At 43.2% G+C, this 18,109-nt stretch overlaps 1 protein-coding gene across 1 annotated transcript in view; it reads right to left on the bottom strand.

Moving 5' to 3' along the window:
* Positions 1 to 18,109, bottom strand: part of SLC7A11 (solute carrier family 7 member 11) — a 57,785-nt gene that overhangs the window by 28,724 nt on the left and 10,952 nt on the right. Inside the window, exons 4-6 of the mRNA XM_062574787.1 lie at positions 13,518 to 13,643; positions 10,704 to 10,803; positions 7,692 to 7,736 (exon numbers count right to left, since the gene is read on the bottom strand). Of these exons, the coding sequence (XP_062430771.1) occupies positions 7,692 to 7,736; positions 10,704 to 10,803; positions 13,518 to 13,643 (271 nt within the window). The remainder of the gene's footprint in view (positions 1 to 7,691; positions 7,737 to 10,703; positions 10,804 to 13,517; positions 13,644 to 18,109) is intronic.

Below are 18,109 nucleotides of genomic sequence, written 5' to 3'. Positions count from 1 at the left end.
GTGCAAAAAAATAGTTCTTCTACTAAGATTTCAGAAGTCTGGACCTATCTAAAAATATACATCTAAGACTGAAATACCTAGTTTCAAAATGAGTTACCAAGCATTTATAAAGAATTATAATGACTGAGTAGATGATATGAAGTTTGCAAACAGTAAGTAGTAAACAAGCTTAGTAAAACTGCAAAATTATAGCAAAGTTCATTTCACCCAGAACAGTTTCATGCAGGCAAACCAGCTCCCCTGTGAGATGCTGATTGTCTCTTTCTCCCTCTCAAACATGCACAAATACTACTGAGTACGATTCTTATAAAAGGCTTTTTTAGACAATTTACCAATAGAAAACCTCATGCTTGGTTTTGATTCAGTAGGATGTTGTATCTACTAAATTGGTTTCCATATCTGGCAAATTCAGTTCCTCGTTAAAGGAATACACAAGTCTGAAGATGTAATTGTGCATCTACCATTTTATGCCTGACACAGAGCACATCTAAACTCTGACGAATCTATCATCACTTCCCAGTGTTTGGACACCTACAGCCTTTATCTTCTGTGATGCTGAGCAGATAATTGATGCAATTTAGGCGTCTTGTCACATTTCTAGATACAGTAAATTTTAGAAAGAGTAAGACTTTGAGAAAAATGACATGTAGAAGTAGGTGCTATAAAAATAGAACATTGTCCTTCTATGATGGAGAATAAGTATTCAAATAGAAAAATAATCCAAGACACATACAATATGCGGGGAAAAAAATCCAAATGCTCACTTAACTGACCTGGCTTTCACTTTAAGGTAATCTGAAGAATTCACATGAGCAAATAGGCCCTGCAAAATATTTGAAAGATTAGCATTTGTCTCCTCTGATTATCTCCAGATAAAATATTACAATGTAATCCTATAATTTCTGCATCGAATACTTGGCACTGTGGCCTGACATGAACAAAATGACTTGGAGTCAAATGTATCTTTTATGAGCTGGCGGAACAGAATAATGCAGGAAAGATTTCAGTCCCCAGGCGCGGAAGCCGTTCGGGGCTCCTACAGGCAGCATGCCTTCACCTTCATCCAGCTTCAGGCTTAACAGGAAGGAACTGTATTCATGCCCAGCTACCTGGTGAGAAAGGCTTGTCCAAGCCTGATTTCAAAAGGAGATTGTATCCCCAGGGGAAATACCCCTGGGGGCGAGTTACTTTCGCATTTGGGTAGGGGCCGACAGGCACCCGCACTTGTGCCTGATACCACGGGAGCTGTTACAGGACTAAAGAAGCCACACCTGGCGCTTAATAAACCTGCTAAAGCCTTCGGTGCTGGTCGTCCACTCTGACGTTTTTAAATCCAAATAATCTTAATCGGTTCCCTGCAGCCCATGACTTACCCCCAAGCTGGGAATGACACAAGTCCTCCCAAAATCAGACCAGGAGGCAGAACGTGTTATTTCACAAAACAGATAGAGAAAAGGAAGAGAGGAGAGAAAGGAGGGAAACAGAAGGAGAAAACAAATGAAATAACTCACCCTCCATTTTCACAGCATGCTTGTGCCTGAGCCAGATCTCCAGGCTCCCAGCTCAGTGCCTTACCTATGCTGTCCTTGCTCTTTCCTGAACAAAAGACAGCGATAAAGGGGCATTCCTAACGATAGACACGCATCAGCTACCGGGAGGTAAACTTCATTCACTTTCTGGTGCCTAAGATAATCCCTCTACGGAGTAGGCCTTGTCTTTAAATTATAAAATAATAAAAATGAACAAAGCAGCAGAAAGCAATGACTTGCATCTCTTCATTAACATAAAAAAATACTTTTCTCTGTTGTGATTACTAGGTCTGCCACACAAATGCAGTCAGTGTCTGGATTGGCACTGGCAGTGCAATTCAATTTTATGATCTCTTTTAGGAAGGGGTCGCATCCCAATGTGAAGTGCCAAAAATCAGATGGCTACAAATAAGCAGGGAGTTGGAATAGCTTGGGTATCTTAGATGGCTTTCTCCTCCTATCCATCTGCAGCTCAATGATGCTCAAGCACTGAAAAAACCTCGAGAAACAAGTTTCTCTCACTCAGAGACACGAATGTGACTTATAGCTTTAATTAATACAAATGGGTGGCATGCACAAGATTAATTAGACATGACACTCAGATTGTTTAAGCCTGATATAAAAACAGATTATACTGAACATTTTGATGCCCTGATTTTACAAAATGTCTGATGACATCAAGCCTTGGTGACTTGCTATACGTCCACAGCTTCTCAGCTCCTTAGAAAAGGAGGAACAAATGAAGTGAGAAGAACACTGGAAAAATCTAATAGACAAACTGACTAATCTCAGACCCCAAGGTCACAGCAAAGCAATTCATTTCTCGGCTTTTCAACAGCACAAGACATGATTTATCAATCTGAGGCCAGGCTTATAAACACTATACATCTCAATAATGTGTTCTTTGCACTGTGTAACTTTTTAAACAATGATAGATTGCCTGGGTTGGACCAAAGTTATTTTACAAACAGAAACAGAATATTTGCAAATGAAATGCCCTTTTAGGGGAAAAAAATGCTTGATAGCAGTTATACTTAATTGCAATTGCTAAGGAACCTAATCTTTTGATATAAAATATCTTCAGACTCAGGGTCCTTTAAAAATCTCCTCTTCATCATTTTACACTATTAATTTTGAAGACCATTAAAACAAAAATATTTCCCATGTGTAACAACAGCACTAAGAAAAACTTATATCCCCGAAGAAAAATATGATTTGAGTTACAAGAGGACTGCAAATCAATAGCTCTAGTTGCCCACTTGATCACAAACTTGCTTGAAGTCATTAAAGAGTTCAAGTTTTCTCTTCCTTTCTCTAACACTGAAATAATATTTTCTTTCTCTTCCACTTCTTCCACTGATCTTTATAACATGAAGCCTTCAGGCTAATCATCTGCTCATACTGAGGATTTAGAACATAAAATTTTTTAAATAGGATTCTCGTTGGCCAGTATCTAACACAATCTGGCCTTAACTTTGATTAGGCTCTCTAGATGCTACCGCTGTAACGTGAAATCTCCCCTATAATTATTTTCTCATCTGCGGTTCCTAAAAACCGCTTCCAAAGGGGAGCGCTGATCCCGCGGTCTGCTCCACGGGGGAGGGAGGGAGGAGGGAAGGGCCACGCGGGCCGGAGCTGCTCCGAGGGTCTTGATTGAAAAAGCTCGGCTGGATTCTCGAAAGTACAGAATAGACACCCAAAAATACAGATGAGCTCAAAGACTATGTATAAGAAATGAGTTTGAAAGTTCAACATGTTTGATTTCCAGTCCACTGAATTTACTGCTCCAGGCAACACGGAGCAGTAAATTTTCAGGTGGAAAATTCTCTTTCAGAGAATCTGGCTGTTCCTTCATTCCCGTATTAGTTAGACAGTACAATACAACCTCAGTCTGGCTAGGGCTGATACTTATAATTTAAGAAATCCAAAAAGATCAAAGCTGCGCGTGACATGGCTGCGTGAGGTTAGTTTAGTGAAGCTCTGCTTTGAGGATTATTCAGATATTTCATCTCAAATAGCAATCATTATGCCATGCAGAGTATGCTTTCAAAAAAGTGAAAATAAAAAGAGATTTGTTATTATATTTCAATGTTGTTCCAAATACTCTTGAAAATGTAATTATTTCAGGCTACTTTAAAAAAATATGATGCATTAAATAAGTAGAACCCTGCAACCACCCATGTGAAACTAACACCAGCTTCATGTTGCCTCAGGCCCTGCTAATGCTAGACAGGAGCAGCTGATTAGCAACGAGGAATAAAGAAATGAGTCCAGGCTTAGAAAGGAGGCAATAGAAGAGGTTTTAGCAGGAGATAGACACGGCTACTTTTACATCTTTTGATAACTTGGGTTATATTAATGCCCTCGGTAGTGTGCAAAAGGGGGACTGCACCATCTCCAAAGTGAAAATCAGCTCTGCTTCCAAAAAAATCTGCTCAAAGGGTAATGGTACTCAGTCTTAATTTTCTTTCTTCCCTTTTCCATTTTCTCCTCAATAATCTGAAGGGTGCTTTCTCTCCACGTGGCTCATTTCCACTGCCTGTGTGTCAGCTCTCTGCATCCAGGATTTCGTATCGCCGAGGCATCTCGGCGCCTCAGGTCCCCAGTATTTATAGACCTAATTCTGCGATTTTGTGTGTCCAGGCAGACCACTGCGCTCAGGATCGCTTTCCCCAGGCACAGCAGCCCCTCCGCAGCAGCAGCTCTCACCCAGGGAAGGTCTGGAGCCCCTTCCCCAGCCTTTCACCCTCGTGCTTCCCAGGGGTATCTGCTGGGCTCCAGTCAGCTTTCCCAGCACCGCACGTGCCAGCAAGCCAAGCAATCCCCATTCTGAAAACTTTGTGGTCCAGCAAATGACCTTGCAGATGTTTCCATCTCCCTGTGCTTTTTTTGGATGTGCTCTAGGGCTCTGGCCCATCTTTCTCTCTCCCCCCCCCCCCCTCCTTGCAGTGGAGATGGGCTCTGGGACTTCCCAGGCAAAAAGGAGCCTAAGCCTGGTCTGCGCAAACGTGGGCGCTTGGCAGCTCTGTTGCAGCTTCTCTCTCCTTTAGAGTATTTTCTGTATTCCCAGTGATCTAATTGCTCTGTGCCACCCCAGGTACATCTCTCGGGGCAGGTTTGCAGGAGGCTGGTTAAGACTGAGATGTTGCTGATCTTACAGCTAAGCACCAGCTCTCAGTTACTTCCAAAGCTGCAGCACACCTGGAAATATGCAACTCTGACCAATTCTCAAGCAAACATTTACCTTGGTAATGTCTCACCTTCCTGCAGAAGGAGCCAGGTTCACCTTTGTTCCTACGGGCAATTTGGATCCCTAACCATTGACAAATATTACAAATTGCACACCTGGAGCTGTTACAAACTCTAAGTAGTTCAAAGCAATCCCTCTGCTTCCTGATAAAAAAATAAAACAAAAAGAAAAAAAGAAAGAAAAAAAAACTACTCTGCAGAGCTATGTGTGTTCTTTAAAGTATGAGGTATACAACAAGAATGGAAAGAAAAACCAGCATTTTAGCTCAAAGAATTTATAAAAAATGGTAAGTTCTGATAAAGGCCTCGGTCTCTGTGTGTTGCTCAGCGGCATCGCCGGTGGCTCACCCAACCCTAGCACTGAGCCGGGCGGCAGCCGAGACAGCCACCGCTGGCATTTGCCCTCCCTGCTCCCAAGCGCCTTTTGGTTGCGCTAGTTGGATGCGTCCGTGCTGCCTTGCCCCGTGGGAAAGGGCCGCGGGGCAGGGTCCCTTTCAGCGTGACGTCTTCCCACCAGCGCAATTCACAGGCAGCAACTGGATAAAAAAGATATTCCTGCCGTTTCGTTTTGTTTCAGGTTCATGGGGGTCTAAAATGCCTATTCACGGGTGGCACTGGGCTGAAGGAGATCTCAGCAGGTAGCAGTCCAGCTAGTCTGGTTATCATCTGCCAGCTGCTGGGCAACGTTTAAAGACCCCATCTCTTCCCCTGTGCATTTGCACCCTTACATGGAGATTGTGATCTGAGACACGCCGCGGTAAACACTATGCATGTTCCTCTGTCGCCCTCTCAAACCGCAACCCAACAAGAAGAGTGATGAAGCAAAGCCCGAACGGCTTTGAGGCAGGAGGAAACAACACTACGCTCGTAAAACCGCGCTGCTTTTTTTCCAGAGCCGTGCTTTAACGGAGTATAAGGGATCAGCTGGGCTAGCCCAGCCCTGCGCCTCGCACCTTCGGCAGCTCCCCAGGAGCAGCCCGCGTGAAGAGCAGCTCTGCCGGGCTGGGGCAGAGAGGAGAGCGTCTCCCTTCCTCGCGCCCTGGCCGCCGGGAAACACGAAACCCCAGAGTCCAGCCCGCGCTCTCCTCGGCTGCCACGCAACGGGGTGCAACGTGGTGGCCCGACGGGTGCTTAGCGAGAGAGAGGAACAACGTCTTCCTGTCCTAAGCAGCAGAGGGCAACATGTTCAAAAGCACGCGCTCATCTAACACGAGCGGCACACGCACGCACAAAAGCCAACATAAACCAAAAGACAGGAAACAGAAGTTACCAGTAGTTTCAGCTACCCATCGTATATAGTTAGGAGGACTGCAGAGAGACACGACCACGTGAAAAGCCCTGTCGGGTGGTAGGCACATGCGTGCTTCAAACCATCACACAGCACTGATGGGAACCGCTTGACAAAGTACCAATTGCGTTAACTGTTTCTAGCAAACGCTTTTGATCGCGTCACCGAAGCTCCGACTACCAGTCCATCTCCTCCAGCTCTGCTGAAGCATTCCACGTCTTGGACCAGAATCATTTAACCCATTTGCTTAGTTTCGTATTTCTTTTTCAGCCAGTCTGCCATGAAATGATTTTTCAACACTAAAACATGTGCTTTTTAAAAATATCTATTTCCTCTGACTTTATAAAACAAACAGATCCTTACTGGTTAAACCTAGGCTTATTACTAGATCATCTAGCCTGATTTCCTGGCTGTCACAGGACTGCTAAGTGTTAGCTAGCTACTCGCACACTGAGCTAAATGATCTGTGTTTTATTAATGCGCAGCTTCCAGAAAGGTATTGTATCTCAAATCGAAGAGTGCAGAATCCAGCAGTGACACTTGTATTTTATCCCAGTGGTTAGTCAACCTCCTTGTTAAATATTAACGCTTTATTTTCCACCTGCATTTGTCTAGTTTCAGCTTCCAGATGTAAATTCTGTGTTTCACGTCACATCAAAGAGCCCGTTAACATCTAGGACCCTGCAGAGACACTGAAATAATGGGATTTGCCAGTCTTCTGTCTGCTCAGACTGAAAAAGCATCTAAAAACTTTCAGCCAGCTCCACACTGATGATGATTTTTTAGTATGTCTCAATTATGCAACTTTTAATTCATTGAATGTAGAGTGCTGGCAACCTTTTCAAACAGTAAATTATTTGGTTTCAAGCCAAGTATCTTATTAAAAAAATGGACTAATTGATATATACCCAATAATTTTTATCACACAAATGATTTCCTCAAAGAAAAAACTGATTTGAGAAGATGTTTTTCCTATAGTTCCTAGAAAGGACTAACATTGTCTTACTGCAGGTTGCGTGTACCAAAACGCATCTACCAAAATAGATCTGCCAGATCAAACTCTGCATAACAGTACAGCTTTTCTTTCCGTATTTTACAGATGGGCAATTTGAGAGTGCTCGACTCTGGTTCAAAACAGGCTCCCACCGATATTCCCAGCTAGGCTTAATTAGATCGGAGGCTGTGCTGTGTGAATTCAAGATCCTGTGACTCTGAGACATCTAAAACAAGTAGAACTATGTATTTGATTAATATTTAAACATAGCAAAACTGTCAAATATTGCAGCAGGTAGGTTTCTTGGGTAAGGTTTCCCTGACAGGATACCAGTAACTTCCACTGAAAGACGCCGCTGATAGTTACTTGTATCCTGAGGGGGTGAATCAGAGCCCTGGAGATCTACTTAGTTTTCTGCTTTCTGTGCACATAAAAGCAGAATACATAACAAGGTCATGACAGGCCAAAAATAGCAAATCTTCAAGCAGTTGCAATTCAAATAGATATCAGAACTGCTGGAAAGCAAGCAACTTGACCAGCATGCAGAATTTCTAAAGATCACTACTTCTCTTAGAGCATTTTAAGTTTTATAACCATTTTTCACAAGTCAAGAAAAACATTCGGTACATACTTTTCAGGGTTTTCCACTTCTTCAGTAACAAAATTGAGGTAAAACCTAGAAAAAAAAACAATTACGAAATGTATGATAATGGTAAATGATTCTAAATGAATTTCCCAAAGAATCGGCAAGGTGCTTTTAGTTAAGCAGCGCTGTTGATTCACGGCAGGCTCTTTGCAGCCCCACCTCTGGGCTAAGGAGAGCGGGGGATTTCGTGTTCCTTCACCCTCACGCTCGGGAAGGGAAGCTTGCTCAACAATTCTTGGAAAGGACAGCAAGGCAAGCAAAAAGGCAAAAGCTCTGTAACGTCTATGTGGAATGGCTTTATGCTTTTTCCCCTGACAAACTATGGCTAAGTCTTATCAGCATACAAGAATAAATGAAGCCTCAAAAATCTCTCCTAAAAGCAGGATTTTATCACTACTATGGTGCATATATAATCACAAATGCAGGATATTAACCCTGCCTACCCTTGCACAGCCTCCAGAGCAGGTTGCACTGTGGGTGTGTTCCAGCAGCGTGCAAGACACAGACACACGTGTGAATTCGCAGTAACTCTCCATGGGGCTCAGCCCTGCATACAACACAACCGTAAGCCTCAAGGTCACTGAACCCACTTCTGCAGGAGTTAATATTAAGGCTGCACAGTGCTGGATCACACAGATGTGGCTGGATCAGGCTGGGGCACAAAGTCACGTTTGGGCTACTTGAACAGACCAGTCAATACGGCATTTATACAGTCTTTCTCCTTTTTAGGCCAGATACAGGAAGATAAATGCTATCTGACCCAATTTAGTGGATAAACAGATGATACCTGACCTTGTAGAAAGTCTGAGGGAATTTTTCTCCATCACAACTCTTGGAACAGATCTGGGTTAGCAGAATAAGTTTACACCAGTCCAAGGCTTTGAACTACACAGTTTTGTGATCCTGCACGAAAACCTGTAACATTAGATTTGCCACCTTACATATCCACCTCAGTACCTGTTTCTTTACTTGCCAGTGCCTAGTGCACAAAAAAGGGGTCAGAGTACTTCAAGGGAGAGATGGGTTGTGACAAGTAAGACATTTAGGTACTTGGGTCCTTCTTTAATTTTGGTGGTCCTGCATCACTCCTTTGATTAAGGCAAGACCTATTTCCTTGCATTCTCTCTGCTCATGCTTTTTCACCTAGCATTTTATATACCCAGTAGACTATACTTGCTCTTTGCAGGATGAACTGACATATATAGGTGATACTACCTTTGTTTTGTATTTTAAAGCAGTATCATTAAATGTTAATAGTGCCACAGGCTATGCATAAAATTCTGCCAGCATCCTGGGGCACAACACCAATGCTTGCAATGCTCCTTCACATCCAGCTTATTGGATTGATTTAGCCCTGCGCAACTGATAGTGCAAGGGTATTGACACTCCACTTAATGGTCTGCTCTTCTGTGCTCCGAGGCAATCAATTCGAGCTGGTGACAAAGACAAATAGGCAGCTTGGAAGAATCACTAGCCAAATTAGATCTTTTCCTCCTAATTTCTTTTATAAGTGGCAAATAAAGACCTTCGAAAAAAGTCAGACAGTGCAAAGGAAAAACAGAGACAATTTTTATTTTAGGGGTTTAGAATGGTAGGTGGAGAGGGGAAAGAAATGAGAAAGAAACAACAGAAAATTGTCCTCTTACAAAAAGGTATAGTAAGGGTAATATTTTAAAAGCAAGAAACCTAACATGTACAGATATGAGAGAGAGAGAGAGGTGGTTGTATGAGGGAGAGGAAGTGAGCAACACAAAAACTGTCCATATAATCAGTTCAATTTCTTTGAGGCTTCAAAATGCCAAGCTCTCTTTTCTCTCTCTCTCTCTCTCTCTCTCTCTATATATATATATATATATGTGTATTTATAACACAGATAAAGGCTTCAGACTCTCTTGGGTTTCTCCCCCCACCATTTAATATAAAAGTTCTGTTCAGTACTTCAGTGTGCATGTTTATAATGCTCTTGCAACTGAGGAGTTGCAGACCAGCAGAGAATTCAAATACCCAGCCTATTGTCCCCCAAAATTAAATAAATAAAGCCCTTATCGCTCAACCCTCATCTTTTGTGCCAGCTAAAGGACTTTACTGCCTGTGAGGCTGTGTAAAGGAAAGGAGAGACCTGCAGACAAAGCTATCTCAAAATAAATGCAGCCTGCGCACTGTAGTCTTTCTCCACGCTTCTGCTGCAAAGCACATTGGCACTGTGCAATGTGGAGCCCTCGCTAAGCAGGAATAAATCGTAAGGGAGATTGGAAGGAGAGCAGCGTCTTTCAAACCAGCTGCCATGTAGTTTGGTGGAGGAGAGGGAACGGACTTAAAAGCGAGTTCTGAGCAGGTTACTTGAAGGCAGCTTCTCATGCCTCTGCTCACAATGAATAGCACTTAACTTCTATTGAAGCCACTTGCACTTCTTGTTAAGCAAGGTCCTATCTGCTAGAGCAAAAGTCATAAGAATTCAGTTTTAATCCTTGTTTTGTGGTCTAACTGAAGTTATCATGGTTCCCTTCTTACTCTTTAAGCACTGCAGAGGCTGAAGTCCACACAAGTGGGAAGGAGCACCATAACTTTTTCACAGCTGGTAGATTTGTTTTCCCTGTAATTACTAGCTTGTTTAGGAAAATCAAAGCTTTATTGTCACTTTTAGCCTTTTATTAAAACAGCTAATGAGAATTCAGGAACACTCCTTTCTTGCTGCCTTTATTTCTAATCTCAAGAACTGAAATATGTCTGTTTGGGGAGGAGGGGGCTTGTTATTTTTAACAGGACAGTGAGTGTCCACATATTGTTTATTGTAAAAGAATTCTCTTTCCTTAGCAGAGCTGCTTGCAGAATAACTACCCAGCATTTGGAAAAGTGGCAAGATCTCCTCTCACTAGATGATGCTGTTTGGCATAAGATGTGGAATGTGCTGCTCAATTTCTTATAAAAATAAGTGCTTCTGTTAGAGCATATTAGTGTTTGTTTCAGAGCAAGTGCTTATAGGTTTGAACAACTTACCAGCCTGAGTAAGCATACATTCCTGAATAGAAAGCAAGTGGTAACCCCATAACACTGGCATCATTCCCCGCAAAGGCATTTTTAAAGTGCTGTGTTTCTCCTGCAACATCAACAGAAACAATATTGAAAAATAAGCTCTTTGGTCACCTACTGCTTTAAAACAAATAAATATATCACACTATGGAACATTTAATCACCCAAGCAGGTCGCTGACTTCAAGTCCTACCCTTGACCTTAATTTCCGACCCAGCTCTTGCAGCCAGACCCTGCCAGCAATCATAAAAGACTTCTGTGGTGCTCCTAGTCATGCAAAAGCAGAATTTGACCTATTAGGTTTTTCCAAAGCATTCTGGGCTGGATGACGCTCTTACTGCAGCGTTGTCTCCAGCAGTGCCTTACATCAACACGAAAGAACAGAATGAGGGCTTGCAGTTTCTGCTATGAAAAGCTTCACTTATTTGTTAACATTTTAACCAAAAGAAACATTGCTACTATTTCACTTGCAGGCAACAATTTTAAAGCAGGCAAACCCAAAATCTAAAACCTTTCTATCAGAGAAATTTTTAGCATTTAGTAATTCCCTCCCACATAATATTCATCACAGTGTCTTATGCTATACGAAGAAAGAACTATGTACCTATAAAGGCAATCATTTGAGAGTAAACATTTTCAGAGTAACGCCTGGCAGGTAGCAGAAAGGACGCAGGAATAGGTGATTACCAAAGACACTTTCCAAAATATCACACTCAGTCCTAGTCCTAATATTCAGAAATGATTGTTTTGAACGTACTTTTAGTGATGGGGTAAGATATCGACAAAACAATTTATCTCCCCATCAGTGTACATCCACTAACAAACTAAAGGAAACCTTTGGCTAACAAACACAAAGGTTTCCTCCTCCATAGCATATGAATACTCACAGCTGAACAACGCAACAAGGAGTTTCCACAAAACCCAATTAAGAGTATAGTTCACCTGACGTTATAACAGACTCTACTGAGGAGGAATTTGCTGGGCACCACAAATCCAAGTTACAAATTTTAATTGTGTGTCTTTGCAATGACCCTTGAGTCATGTTATTCCGTTATTCTTTTACCAGGCGCTCTGCAATTCGTAAGATCTCCCTACAGCATCCCAGATTTCCTGAGTAGCAATGAACCTCTGCAGAAATGCAGCAGGAAGAAGCAGATTTCATCCAGACCTAAATTAGCAGTGGGTCAAATTCTCAACTCTCTAATCAGTTTTTACTCAGCCCTTTGTCAAAATTCCCACAGAAGTGGAGGATTTTGGAGTAAGGGAGGACTGAGGCCAGAGGAAGGTCCCAGTGGGGGGTCGGTAATACTGGCTGAGCTGCGAAGGGGTGGCAGAACATAGCCAAACCCAGGTCTGGTCTGCCCCAAAGGTACAGAAAGAGGAGGGACGGAGGGAACGGAGAGGAGGTGAGGGAACAGGCATTGCAGCTGCCAGAAAGAAAGTGAAAAACATGAGAACAGAGATAGTGAATTAGCAGAGCTCTACACAGGGAAACTTTTCTTTCTGAGACTATTGCTAATCACAGAGAGCTGCCCGTGTCCGCGAGAAGCTCTGAGCTCACTGCCGAGCGCGACCGCTGCGCTGCTGACGCAGGCTGGAGGCTTTGTGAAGGGTAAGAAAAGCGCCTCCCGGGGACTGAACCAGCACAACTGTGATAAGTTTGGTTAGATAAAATCTGCCACCAATTCATTAAAAGCTGTTCCCCTTTCTGACCCACTGTGCTGAATGGCTCCTGGTGCTTTTTGTCGTCACCGTCTACCACCACTATAACGGGAATGAGCTGGGGCTTGTCTCCATCCCACAACCTCTGCTGCTACAGCTGCATCAGAAGAGCTTCTTCAGGTAGCTGAGTATATGCCAGCAAAAGGAGTTTTTCTGCCAGTGTTACTCCATCCAGATGACTTCCACAAAGCCACAGAAAGACCTACATAGCAGCTGGTGCGCGCGGAGCACAGCTCGGGAGGACAGAGGTGTCTGCTCACGCTTCTTGCTCATGCGGCAACACGGGCAAAGTTTGTAGAGCAGCCCTGGCCTTCTGAACTCCTCTACTTTCCTTTCCTAGGCTTGGGTGAGCCCCAAACCTTGCCTTTAGCTGCATGCTTTAGTCTTCCACTTGGAAGAAGAGAAGCACATGTGCTATGAGCATCCCATGGAGTTGCAGCCAGGAAGTCTGTAAAAACAATACGCGGGCTAACCACGGTGTCCCTCCCCAAGACCCCACCTCTAACTCGCACGTTTAACTCCGATAACGAGCAGCTGCAGCTGTGCCCAGCGACTGAGCAGAGATTAGCTTTCACAATGTACGTCGCCAAAGTGGCGAAACAGCCTCCAGCGTCCTGGCCATTTCGTGCGCTCCCCGATTTCCATCCCCCGGCACCGCGGGCGCGCGCTAGGTCGTCGCGGCGGTGCGGCCAAGGGAGGCGTGCTCTGGCTGAGCGACTCTGGAGCGTGCTTTGAAGAGGGGCCGCTGCAGCCGAGTCTGCCCCTTCCGCAAAGCTCGCACCACGCGGCAGCTACCCGCGGAGGAGCAATCCCGCCGCTCGCTCGAAAACGGGCTCTGATCTGAGTAGTCTCATTGGCATGCTTGAGGGAAATACCAGTTCATCCCAGTGTAGCTCCACTGCTAATCAGTTACATGACAGCACAGTGCTTCAGTTAAACAAGCAGAGACTAATTAAGAGATTTTGCTGCTATAAGCATTATTTGGCAGAGGCAGGTGGGGAAAGACTAGGGAGAGTAAAGATAAAAGCACTTTAAAAGCATTTACTTTTCATTTCATACCTTTAATTAGCTGGATAACTCCAGGGACTATAATTATCAGAATTGCTACAAGCTTGCAAAAGGTAAGGAAAATCTGAATACGGGCACTCCAGCTGACACTTGTGCTATTCAGGACCATCACCACCGCTGCAAGAGAAAAAAAGAAAAATCAGAGAAAAAATATTCATGCCACCAAAATCACCACAAAACTATTTGCCAGTAGAGGTGTCGCACAAACAGTGAGTTCTGATGTACTTGAGGAAGTACCCTAATAACCTCCCCCATCTGCTCCCCTCTACTTCCCACGTTTCCCTTCCAGGCTCCCTGTGAAATGCATCAGCTGAGGCCGTCTCTGACCCCCTGCTCTGCCCATCCTTCTCTTCATTCCCTACCTGGCTCCTTCAGCACCAAATTAAGGCTTCATCTACTCAGCATTGCTAACTGTGGGTCAACGATGGGTTGACAGAACTCTGCCTTGAATGAAAAAAATTAATTGCACAACCCCTGTCACACCAGATTTCTGTATTGGTGCTGGTTTGAGTAGAGATTTGCATTTTCAGAAAACAATAACAATTAATAAACCCATTAAACTTTCTCACCCCCATTTAGATCCTGCATAAATTTGTCACTCACTACCCCATTTACACCTGCTCCTGTCTTTGCTCCTTCTCCTCCACTAAAGCCACACCAGAGCAGACACAGGAGGGCCCCGTTCCCAGTAACGTTCCCACCTGCGCTTGGCAAAGCAGCTGACACTTTTTACTGCTGGAGAACAAGGCCCAGGTCCGTGCCTCACCAACACAAAGAGCAGAAGTGAGAAGTGCTTTTACATTCTGCCACCTCAGCTCATGTCCTTTGGGTCAGTGAGGGCATTTTCTGGTCTTTACTAGAGCACTAACTAATAATTTTAGTGTCACTTATTCTAGCTTATTTAAATGACTATGCTGGCAAAACAGAAAAAAAATAAAACAGTTTGTATAAGTGAATATTTACCAAATGAATGGGAAATGTGAGCCATTTCATTAGATAACAAAGTCATTTTCCCCTTGGCTACAGAAAAAGGTGGATGTCGTAACACAAGCCTGTTCACTGATCTTTTCTTTCCTCTCGTAGCATGGAACTAATGAATTAGCTTTTCATCAGAATCCTTCCTTACTTCAAAACTCTCTCAAGAGCATTTGTTTATCTGTATAACCAGCTATCTCACACATCGTGGGATGCATAAAATCACAAGCCAGTGTCTCCCATCAGAGCCTGGGAGCTAGTTTGTGTTAGCTGGCACTGCAAGCACTGCAGCCAAATTAGCTTTGGTTTAATAGAAAAGTGAGAAAATTTGCAAGTGATTTCTATTCCGATGTATTCATGGAATTTTTATTTGGGAAAGCAGGGTTCCCACACTTAAAAAAAAACAAAAAATCAACACAAACATGCAAGATCGCTGAATTTGAATTTTTCATCAAAAAGATTTTAAAGATCAAAATGTTTTCCCATTTCTGTATTTACCCTATTTCAGAACTCAGAGGTCTTTTCTGAGTCACCAAAAAAATCACCCGGGCTTCTGCAAAGTATCACTCAAGATCCAAATACTTATTTTTTGCTTCGTTACTTCTTTTTATACATATACTTGGCAGGGAGCAGAAAATCCCAGGGGCCTGATTCACTATTCTGTTGTCCCAGCGTTACCCTGACATAACGTCATTTATTTAAGTGCTGGAAGTTTCCTCCAGGTTGCTGCTGAATATTAGTGCTGACTGAGGCTTCCTCTCTTTACTAGGGCTTGATTACAGGGCAAAAAGGTCGAAAAGGTGCTCATAAGTTTTACAGATACTTTAGCAAAATGTATTTAAAATAGCTATTTCACCAACACTGCTTTAGTTATGGAGAAGATTTAATGCCATAAACAAACATTGGCTTATTTCAAATTTTCTGGAAAGTTCACTTCTTTTCCGCAAGACAAAGCCCAGGTGGGGACGAGGCCACATGAAAATGTCAGAGAGAGTTTTATGTCACGCACTTTGACGTTCAGCTCCATCAGAGGACAAGTTCACTGCAGCAATCGTTCTGTTACTTTGCCCAGGTCAGAACAGGTAGCAGGAGCAGCCTCACCTCGGAGGGAGCCCTCCTCTAGTATTTTTAGTGCATCGGTTGCCTGCCTGATACAGCTGTGAGAGCATCACTGGAGGGCACGCTAGAACGAGCATTAATTTCAATTCGCGCAGAAACTCATGGCCTTCCTTGCTAGCCAGCCACACACAAATCCCAAGCCACAAATCTGTGTATGAGCCGCACCTGCTCCAAAGAGAGAAACCCAGAGTGGTATTTGCACAGGCAGGTTGCGCTAAACATTCTCCATCCCTGACTGTGAGTTCAAGTCAGCAAAATGACTCACCAGAGGCTTTCTGACCGAGTAGAGCAGGTGAAATGGGCGCTGCGAGGGTCTTAATTTGATCGGGAAGACGGAGGAACTCACAGCTGCAGTCAGCCCAGCGCACGGTGCCACTAGCTTCAGTGGTGCTCTGTACAAGGTCTCGCAGAGCTACGTGCTCCAGCTACCTCAGGTTGCAGAGCTGAGAAGTTCTCAGAGGATATGAGATTTTGACTCTGATTTTGTTTTTTTCAGAATTTCATTTTATTGGACTGAACTTAATGGACTATAAATATTAACGGTTTTATAATATCTAGTCTTTGCGGTTGCATGAGCACAACAGACGTGAGTGGGGTTTATAACGACATCATGTATCAGCAGCGTACTGGTTATGTTAGTAACTGGATAGCGAAAGGCTGTGGAGAAAAACTCATGAAAAAAGTTGAAAAAGAGAGGGAAAATGATAAAGCAATTGTGCCAGCATGCAAGATGGAAATTGTATCTTGGGTCGAGGGTCATTATTCAACCACTCTTCTGTGAATAGTTTCTTATGGAGATACTTCAAGAAACCCATGGCAGAGACTTTGATACAGGATCACAGCGAAGATCAGAAGGAAGCAGCAACTCCCCAGACAAAAGGACAGTAAAAGTGGCACTCATCTTTTCTAAACTTGCCAACTAAAAGTTAGGCATCTGGTCTCCTTCTGTCCTCAGTGAAGAGATATATACCCCCAGAGGATGATTAATAGCACCTCTTTCAGAAGCCTATCTAAGATGAGATGAGTTGCCTTCAGGATCTCTCCCTCTTGTAGCTCTTTCTCCACTGACTTTATAGGGAGCGTAGACAATTAGCTCAAACTAAATACCCACCTCAAAGTGAGGTGCACACTAATCCAGAAGGGAGCACAAAATGGTGTTCGTGAACCGTCAAACACAACAGTAACACTGATCGTGTTGTTTTTCACAATCTTTTTTCCTTCGCATAGCCACAGCTGTAAAAGGTCAGTGAAATCCAATGGGAGAAGCAGCGGTAGCATTATATCTTGGCCTACTTTCAGGCATACGTACCACCGCCGCAGTGGGGAGCTTCAAAGGGAGCTACCCTCCGCTAACTTGTCAGACTTTTATGGCCGTGGCACTCAGAAGCAGAAAGAGCCCACATTAAGCAAAAATATCTCCATTTGTGGATTTTAATGCATCGATCAAAAAGAAGTCGCAGGAGGCACAAAAGCACCCATCAGAGCAGCTTTTGCTACTCCAACAGCCAAGAGATGTCTTAATTTAACTGCTTGTCTGAAATCTGTCAGCAGGAGAGTTCAACGTCCACAGCATCTGCCGTGCTGGAAAAAAAAAAGGAACTAACTATAGGCTTGCATACACACCCAATTAATGCCAGCAAAACTTTTCATATTATTTGCCAGCAAATACTGATAGATCTGTACAGCTGACCTCACTTTTCAAGCACACTATTCTCTCTGTCCAACTGTCATAGTTGGACAGTATTGTTTTTGTGGTAGACCTTCAAACAATGGAAATTTTACATTATTGCAGTGTCAGATGCCCAAACACCCACATATGAGTTTAAAACTTTAAAAACACATACATGTGAGCTGATAGCGTGCTCCAAGCTTCTCCATTTTTAATAGCTGAAACTTGCTTATCTGCCTTCTCCTGATATGGAGACCAAGTAAAAAGATTAGAACTGGCTCAGTTAAGATTGCCTCTCTATTCAGGTTATATATCAATAATACAGTTCAATATCTTCACACAGTGTAATTTATCCCTCACTGTTATTAATTTAAGTTCACCATTAGAAGTAGAGTTAGAGGATAGAAATAAAGCAATAAATGAACATAGATTCTTTTTGCATACCCTATCACCATGCTTTGCAAAGCTCTTCTTTATCTGAAGAAATAATAAATATGGAGGAGTCTACCAGCTTTTATTTAAAAAGAGAAATGAATTTCTAAATGTTTCTCCTAAAAGAGACCGTCTTCTGCATCAGAACAGAGAAAGCCCATATGCATACTGCTTTGCGCCATTGGGCCATTGTATCCAGCTCAAGCAATTCCCACGGTTAGATATTTAGGAGGTCTCTTCTCTATGTGCATTTTCTTTTGGAGTTCTTCCCTATGCTGGGGCACAGATTCCTCTTCTCTACCTGCTCACTTACTTCTGTAGAAATCATAGTCACTGAATATCTTTGAGACATCTACGCTTCTCTCAGGTTTGATTAAGCTGACTGAAT

This window comes from Rhea pennata, chromosome 4 (genome assembly GCF_028389875.1).
Source record: "Rhea pennata isolate bPtePen1 chromosome 4, bPtePen1.pri, whole genome shotgun sequence".
NCBI classification, from domain to species: domain Eukaryota; kingdom Metazoa; phylum Chordata; class Aves; order Rheiformes; family Rheidae; genus Rhea; species Rhea pennata.
This window is presented reverse-complemented; position numbering and strand designations above follow the sequence as displayed.